Source organism: Xiphophorus hellerii, chromosome 3 (assembly GCF_003331165.1).
Source record: "Xiphophorus hellerii strain 12219 chromosome 3, Xiphophorus_hellerii-4.1, whole genome shotgun sequence".
Classification (NCBI taxonomy): Eukaryota; Metazoa; Chordata; class Actinopteri; order Cyprinodontiformes; family Poeciliidae; genus Xiphophorus; species Xiphophorus hellerii.
The window spans coordinates 477,783-486,461 of NC_045674.1; the positions used below are offsets into that span (position 1 = coordinate 477,783).

The 8,679-nt window shown below is 43.6% G+C and overlaps 1 protein-coding gene across 1 annotated transcript; it reads right to left on the bottom strand.

Annotated features, from left to right (window-relative positions):
* Window positions 1–629: 629 nt before the first annotated feature.
* On the bottom strand, window positions 630–5,415 carry LOC116717876 (zinc transporter ZIP1). The gene is made up of 4 exons (XM_032559530.1): window positions 5,119–5,415; window positions 3,970–4,179; window positions 3,741–3,871; window positions 630–1,937 (listed from the first exon to the last, which is right to left on the bottom strand). The coding sequence occupies exons 2-4, from the start codon at window positions 4,130–4,132 to the stop codon at window positions 1,260–1,262; spliced, it is 972 nt and encodes a 323-aa protein (XP_032415421.1). The 5' UTR covers window positions 4,133–4,179; window positions 5,119–5,415; the 3' UTR covers window positions 630–1,259.
* Window positions 5,416–8,679: the final 3,264 nt, after the last annotated feature.

Below are 8,679 nucleotides of genomic sequence, written 5' to 3' on the forward strand. Positions count from 1 at the left end.
TACAGCAGAAATATGAAAGTGATAGAAAACCTTTTTTTGTGATCAAATTTTAAATCACAGAACCAGAACATATGAAAAAACTACCAGTATCTCTGGGAGAGCAGAATGGATCATCAATAACCTTCGAATGAAGTTTTCTAGGAGTTGAATATACCTTATGTATAAAGTTGACATGAATTTGCTGATGGCCAGGATTTCTAGATTAATCCACACCCCATCCAACCAGTGACGGCTCCATCTTTTCCAAATCAAATCTAATGCCAGAGGTCTAGAAGTTCACTAGCCTGTAACTACAACCGATATAGTCTTGAAACAAATCCAGCTGTAGATTTAACGGCATTGAACAGTTTCTAGAGAGAGTGTGTTGTGAGAGGGACCCATAAGGGACGCCACTGTCTTCTAAAAATGATCTTCGCTGCAAGTAGGAGAAAAAGGAGGAACTGGCACATCAAACCTGTTACATTTGTCCTGAACATGAGTAATCCTCCTCCTCCATAAATGTCACCAAGAATATTTTAAAGTGATAGAAAATCTGATAGAAAAGACGTGAGCAGCTGGTCTCAGGATCCAGAACCAGAACCGTTCTGGTTCTGGTCGGCGACACGTTAATGTGACTCAGCACCAAAACACAAAGTTTCCTAATGTTGTTTTAATAGAATATACAGAATATTCAGTCAGGGTGCAGAAATAAACCAAAGAGGAGGAAACAAACATTTAACTAGTAAAATAAAATCAGAATATATAAATACTTGTATAGTTTGTTTTTTTTTTAATCTGAAACTATTTCTGTTTTTATCCATCTGTACTCCAGTCTGCCGACCAACAGGGGGCGCTGTGGCTCCTGTTTCTGGTGATTTTTACCTCCTGGTCCAGATGTTTCCTCCGGACTGAAAACATCTGGACCAGGATTGTTTTATGTAAATAACAGCTGGTTATACAAACACACAAAGTGACGTCATGTATGTTGAATATTCTTGTTGGGAATTGGATGTTTGCGCCGTACAGGAAGTGATCATGTTTCACAGGAAGTGATCATGTTTCACAGGAAGTGATCATGTTTCACAGGAAGTGATCATGTTTGGTTTATGACCATGGCAGCAGCAGGTTGATTCACTTCCTTTAGTTAAACTCCAATAACTTTATGAAAATTATCACTTTGCAAAACTCTCACCGTCATTGGAACAAAGATCCTGTATAACAGACAGATGCCCCCCTCCATCAGTCCAAGCCAGAGGTTCTGATTCTCCCCGTCGCCATGGTTACACCTTGATGAAGAGGACCCCGGTGACGGCGGCGAAGCCTAGCAGCATCATGGCCACCTTGGGGATGCGGCCGCGGCCGGCGGCCAGCTCGTGCGGCAGGATCTCCATGAAGGTGATGTAGAGGAAGGTGCCGGCCGCCAGCCCCTGCAGCGTGCAGCGGGCCAGCCGGTGCTGCGGCGACATCCGGCTCTCCGTGAGCCCCACGCCCAGCGCGATGCCCAGCGGCGACATGACGGCGAAGGCCAGCAGGCAGCCGGACACCACGGCGCGCCGCAGCCGGCCCTGGGACAGCGCCGCGCTCAGCGAGAACGCGATGACGCTCTTATGGATGAGCAGCGCCAGGCAGACCTCCAGCACCTCCTGGCCGCGCTGCAGCAGCCCCACCGCCAGCCCCTCCAGCACCGAGTGCAGCGACAGCGAGAACATCAGCACGAAGGCCCGCAGCGCCGACTGGGAGCCCGGGGCGGCATGCAGGGGCCCCGCCGGCTCCGCGGAGCCTCTGCGGCGTTGGGCCAGGCCGCCGCCGGCCGCCTGGGCGCCGGAGTCCGCCATCAGGGCCCGGCGCTCCTCCAGCTGGGGCGGAGACTGGTCCTTAAAGGCCAGGACGATCTGCTCCAGAACCAGAACCAGGAAGAAACCCATGGCCACGATGAACTCCGGCAGAGGGAACTGGAGCTGGAACAGCAAACACACCACTCAGAACCAGAACCCAGCAGCTCTCTGCATCTGGACCAGTAGCAACCAGAGGAACTAACAGAACCTGTATCCATGTATGTAAATCAGAGGTTTTCAATCTGACACATTTTTTGTATGATTTGTAAAATGAAGTTACGTCTTAAATCCAACATGTAACAAACTGACAGGTGTGATGATCACGTGGCTTCGTTTGATAGATAATTGAACAGAATTAAAAGAGGTTTAAAGTATTTTTCGCTGCTAGCATGCTAGCTTAGCTGCTAACTTGTTAGCAATGACTGCAGGGGTCCAATAGTTGCTACAGAAACATAAAATAATGTATTTCAGTCAGAAATTAAGACGTTGATCAGGATAAAAAATGTTGATTGTTTAAGTTTTCCAACGTGTTTAAAATAAAAACATCAAATAAAGAAGCCAAACATTATTCCTGCTGAATCAACTGATACTAAATCTAGTTTATCAAAAATTTACTCTGAAAAACATTAAAGACTCCTGGATTAACCGGTTCTGCCAGGACCAGAACGGACCGGTTCCTGGGCTTCAGAACCTTCAGCTATGAGACGTTTTATCTGCTGAGGTCAAGGGTCAAAACATCCCTGTTCCAGCCCAGTCACATGACGGCTCACCTGAGGGCCAGGTGAGCCGTCATGTGAACGTCTGATCAGCTTCCAACCAGAACCAGAACCAGGATGAAGGAAAAGGTCTTACTGATATAATAGTCAATACTAAAGATGGACAATTTGTACTTAACATTTTCTTAAAAAGTCAGATTTCTTTTAGAAAAGGATCTGAAATGGACGAGTTTAGAAATTTTGGCCTCAAAGTTTAGATTTTTTTACTCCAAAATGTCGTTGAATGAAGAAACTTGGTTAAAAAAATAATTTAATCTATGAAAAATGATAACCTAAAAGATGGGAAAGTGTTTGTCTGCATCGGCCGCCATCTTTGGGCCCCTGCTGCTCCAACAGGGTTTCCTCTGTGATCTGGATTTAGCTCCATCCATCTTCCCTGTCCCACAGCATGATGTTGCCACCACCATGTTTACATATTCAGGCCTCACTTTTCAGATTTGTACTGTAAACAGGCTCAGTACGGCGCCCCCCAGTGGACATGGGGAATTTCTTCCTTTGCGTTTCCTCGCAGTAAATCAGTAAATCCATCCGGATCCATTTTATCTCCAGTCGGTGAAAACAAACCAAAAACCAAAAACACCTTCAGAGATCCTGAGAGGAACCTTCTGGACCGGTCGGGTTTGGGTTGGAAAATGAAAATGGTGTTTAGATTTTCATCTGGGGCCCAACAAACAGCAGCTGCTTCATCAGGCCTGTGCAACACAGCTGCTAGCTTTAGCATCATCATTAGCTTTCATCATACCAGCGGTAATGATTTGATGTTTCAGTGCCAAATCTGATTACCACTAAAGTTTAGATCTTATTGTGGAAATTGTTTTTATGTGTGTAACAGCATTTAATTTGGATTATTTCATGTATTTTTAATCATGTTATCTTGGTGTTCTTGGGGGCCCCCTGGTGGTGTGGGGGCCTGAAGCAGCCGCTTAACTTGCATTTGCCTTGGGCCGGCTCTGATCAAAACTGTCAGAACTTTTTAACTAGTCGTTTTTATGAAACACCATGTTTGACTTCAGATCTCATTTTCCAGATTTTACTACAAAAACCTGCTAGCAGAAAAACTTTCAGTATTAAAAAGTCCTGCATGTCCCCTAGGGGGCGCCGTAGACCTGGCCTGGTAACATGGGCTTGTTTCTGTTGGTGTTGGTCCTACTTTGATCCCAGCGTCCCTGAACGCCTCGCCGATGCTCTGCAGGAAGTCGGGCAGCAGGTCCAGCAGGCAGGTGGCCATGAAGACGCCTCCGGAGAAACAGCTGATCAGGGCCAGCAGGCGGCGCCGCCGCTCTAAAACACACACACACACACACACACACACACACACACCCTCAGCATTGCTCAGCCGGCTGGTCCGGAGTCTGGACGGAGCAGAACCGGGCCGGTACCTGGGTCTGCGCCGCAGCGGCCGCCTGCCCTGGCGAGGCAGAGCGGGACGAACCCGAACAGCAGCGTGACGGACAGCAGAACCACCAGCGCCACCAGTTTGATCTCCAGAGCCGGGAGGTCGGCCGGGTCCCGCAGCGCCGCCGCCCCCCCCAGGACCGTCATGGCTGCCTCAGAGTCCGCAGCAGCCTGGCCTGGACCGGAACCAGAATCTGTCAGAACCAACGCAACCGTTAGCATCCAGGGTTCTGGAAACAAACCAGTGTTTCAAAGCTGCAGGTTGAAACTTTTCTGGAAATGATTTCTGGAAGTGTCAACATGTTTAATCTGAGACTGGAAATCTGTGGCAAGATCCCAGTGCTAGCTACAAACTCTACAGCTAGCATAGCATGTCAGGAATGCTAATGCTAGTTATCATAGCCACTGATGGCAGAAGTTAAATGGTTTTCCTGTAGCGGTTACTTGTTTCTCCGCCATTAGCACTTTAGCAGTGAGGACATGAGATTGGTTGGCAGCGCTGAGCCCCGCCTCCTGGCTCTGATTGGTTGTTTTTGGTGTTAGCGGTTAGCGCAGTGCTTCTCAATTCCAGTCCTCAGGCCTCCTGTTTGCATGTTTTAGATGTTCCTCTATTGATCCTAATGATAGTAAAACTGAGGAACTGAGAAACAATCTGTCACAACATGGAGGCCGTTGAAAAAATCTGCTTTTTATTAGAATAGAATAGAATAGAATAGAATAGAAGTACTTTATTCATCCCAGCAGGGAAATTACTTCGCAGTTACAGCATAGAGACAAGACACAATAACAACTACCACTGAGTAGTAGTTGTAGATAAAATAAAAATAAACCTGATTTGAATAAAAAGCTGCAGCTTTAATGAAGTTCCTGTTTCTCATTCCGGGATTCCAGACTGAAACTCCAGACATCGGACCGGATCCAGATCCCGAATCGTTCCTGGTGGTTCTGGATGGGTTCTAGAAATGGAAAGCAGCTGACTGGATCAGAACCTTCAAATTTTATGGCCAGAACCAGAACCGGGATTTTAGGTCCTTTGTGTATCTGGAAACTTTGAGTTTCAGTCTGGACTCATGGGGGTTCTGTCTAAAATAGTTCTGACCCAAATAGAATCAGAAGTCTGGAACTGTACTCACATAACCTGAAGTTGGATCAGAACCATCAGAACTTTCCTGCTGAGCCTTCGGTCCGTTTACAGTCGGAACCAGGCGGATTCAGAAGCGAACCACAACGTTTCCCACCTTGGTCCAAAGAATAATCACGCGAGAAAATCCGCGACCCACAGCGACTCGTTAGGTTCCCGAACCTTGGTCTTCCCGGACCGGTTCGGTTCAGTCACGTGACCCAGATGCTTTCAGGAGGAATGTTCTTCTCCTGACTGGGATTTATGGCGGACAGTCCGGGAAGTTCTGACTCAGTTCCCATCAGTGGATCCCGCCTCAACCAGGCGCTGACGTCAAACACCCCGTAAAGACACAGCAGCACACTTCCGGTTTACAAATTAAGAGAAGAAAAAAATCTGGTGCTTTCATATTTCATTACATTTTACTATGCCTTATTATTTTTATTTGTTGAAAAAACTGTATTTTAGCATCACGCAGAAAATCAGCAAGAGGAAACAGATGAACCCCCCCTGGGTTCTTCCTCATGCTTTTATTTTGAAGATGCCACCGGTTTTCCGGTGTAGCCGTGTGTAACTTCCCTCAGCAGCAGCCGAAGGAGGAACCATCCAGCCGGAATCCTGGAATAGTGGGAGTCACTCCTTATCAGTCACTAACCAGAAAGGTCAACGACCCGCAGAACCAGAACCAGAACCAGAACCAGAACCCAGTCCGATTCCCAGACCCTGGAACAACCAGGTCAGGAAACGTGGAGGCGCTAACAGGGAGGGTCACAGCAGGAAGATTGTTTTTCTGTTTGTGTCGGTGAAGAACAAAAACACACAGAAGTGTTAACATGAGAGCAGAAATAAAAACTCAGAAGGACAAAATGACAGTCAAAAAACTTGCCAAAAGAAAACAATTGTACAAACTGTGACATTATGGAGCCTCATAAAAATAATTTAATACCGATCAACAATTTCAGAGAACATTTCCATGTTGTCATTTATGTCCAGCTGGACGCAAATATTGCTTCAAACCTGGTTTTCTCTTCCAAAATCAATATTTGTTTGTTGAAATGTTGTTTCAATAATGAATGAATTGATAAATAAAACCTTTCGATTCACTTTGTTGAAACCCAAACATGACATGTTCCAAAATGTTTTTCAGTCAACATAGTTACAGAAATGTTGCCTTAATACTTCGGAGAGAGGACACATCCAGAACAACTAGGACTCAGGTCAAAGGTCACAACAGCTACAGCTTAAATGTTGAGCTGACCTTTAGCAGAGCAGATTCTGTGTTTGGGTTTAAAGGAAAGAAAACAATTATTCTTATATAAAATGTTCTTATTGATTCATATAAAGTTTTGTTTTTAGATTAGTAACCACGACAACAAGCCCTGATGGTGAAAATGTGAGTTTTATTGAAATTACAACCCAAAAAGAAATTCAAACCACCAAATATAGAGAAAATATGGAATGGCATACCATATATGATATTCCAAAAAGAGACTGGAGATATAAAAGAACTGAAGAATCCAATTTTTTTATTCAAAATAGAAATGATAAAAAATAAATTCATTGGATTATATTTCTTAATATAATGAGTCTTGATGGCCATTTTTCCACATTTTTTCAGGTTAAGATAAAGACCGGTTAAAAAAATTTGACTGATTTAAAAATAATGTAGAATCATCTGTCAGCGATAGATTATTATAGCAGTGGAGTCAAACAGAGAACATTTATAGAACAAGAACGAAGAATGTTATATAATTTAATTTTATGGTTTAGTCCCAAATCTCCGTTTGCAGCGCAGAATAAATCAGAATGGACCCGGCAGGAAGGAAACGGGATTCCAGGTCATTCCTGACTGGAGTCAACTGTGAGGGAAAATCCTCTCCGTTCATGAAACTTCGGCTGATTTTCTCCGTTTCTAAGCTTTGGAATCCACAGCTTCACATCCGACACACCCAAAACTTATTTTCACTCATTGGCCTTCAACCCAATTGAGACCTGATTTCACTCAGTTTTTTATTGATATTTTGATGCTTTATTTGATCTTTTCTTTATCTTAGCACTTTGTTTCAACTGCAGCTGCTGTTTTATAAATAAAGTTGATGATTTTCTCTCTTTCTGATCCTTTTCTAAAGCATCGCTTCTTCCCTTGATCAGGTTAGCTAGCAGAGCATTAGCATCGTCGGGGTTTGGGCCTTAGGTTTGGGCTGCTAGTTGAGGATGGTTTCTTGGGGTTACCGGAAGTGGCAGGAAATCCTTTACGTCATCAGCCTCGGGTGAAGAGTGAAGAACTGCGGCCATTAATCTCGATCCTCCTCAGCTGCTGCGCTAGTTTTGCAACTTGTTGTGATCAGTTATTTTTTTGGCATCTTCCTGGGATTAAAATAATTTCACAAGATGCAAAAGCTCTTCACTCTTATGTTAGGATATGCAAAGGAAATTGCAAATATGAGTACTGGTACTGAGAACTCAGTGCAGGACGCCATCTTGGCTCGGCGTCTTGCCTACGGGAGGTAAGTGACGTCAACAGCGAGGTTATACAGGATAGGCCGCCAGAGCAGCGGCTCAGAAAGTTGGAGGGAAGATGAGAAAAAAAAAACTTTAAGTTGAATTTAATACTTGTAATTAGAAATTAGATTTTTTAAAATCTTATTTGCCATCCTCATCTTTCTGATCTTGTCTTAATGTTTTAATGGAAAAGTTTGAGACCAGAAACAGACCAAAGATCATCTGGAGGAAACTGCAGCAAGAAACCCTAAGATCTCAAATCATTAACATATGTTTTAGTTTTATTTTGTATTATGCATATTTTTTTTGTTATAAAGGACATTTATTTTGAAAATTTCTAAGTAGGAAGTAGAATCCAGCATGTTAGCTGGGGCACATCCTATGGAAGCAAGTGGCTGTCGAAAAATTTGAGTTGAAAGAATCTGTTTAATGACCTCAGCCAGCCAGGTATATTTTTATGTTGAGTATAATTTTTTATGTATTGTACTCATGACACCATCTCATTTAAGTTCCTGTTGTATTTTAGATCGTCGGTGGGAAGGAAAGTGGAGCTTTAACAAGAACTGTAAAGATTTACATCTCCAGATTAAAGCTGACTTCATACCATCAGTAAAACAAACTATTTATTGAAGCCAAGAAGAGGTGGAAGTGATAAAATGTAATTATCATTACTTAGTGAAGAAAAGTGAGAAAAAACATTCAGCAAGGAGAGATAGTCTGTAAAATGGCCTTCAGTCAACATTTAGGTCTGGACCATTTAAGTAAAATGTCTTGTTTTGCTTAAAAATGTTAGAAACTGCAAAAAAGAAGAAAGAATCCAGAATGTTATTGATTATATTTTTATTTCTTCCACCATATTTTCTCCACTGAGACGAGTCAAGATAAAAATAAGTCCCGCATCAATTTATTTATAAATTAAACGATTATTCTGGCTTGTATGCCTGATCATACAAATATTAAAAGGATGAAAACTAGAAAAACTAAAAGTAAAAGTTTATCCGGAGGAGCGGGACGGGGCGGAGTCTGCAGCAGGAAGCAGCAGCCCAGAGGAAACCGGAGCTTCGTTTTTGGG

Excerpts from the sequence above, each read along its gene's own strand:
- LOC116717876 (XM_032559530.1), bottom strand. The coding sequence starts at position 4,132 with ATGACGGTCCTGGGGGGGGCGGCGGCGCTGCGGGACCCGGCCGACCTC. Across the intron at positions 3,872-3,969 it reads CCGCTGCGGCGCAGACCCAG|AGCGGCGGCGCCGCCTGCTG; the intron begins GTACCGGCCCGG and ends TGTGTGTTTTAG. Across the intron at positions 1,938-3,740 it reads TCAGGGACGCTGGGATCAAA|CTCCAGTTCCCTCTGCCGGA; the intron begins GTAGGACCAACA and ends TTGCTGTTCCAG.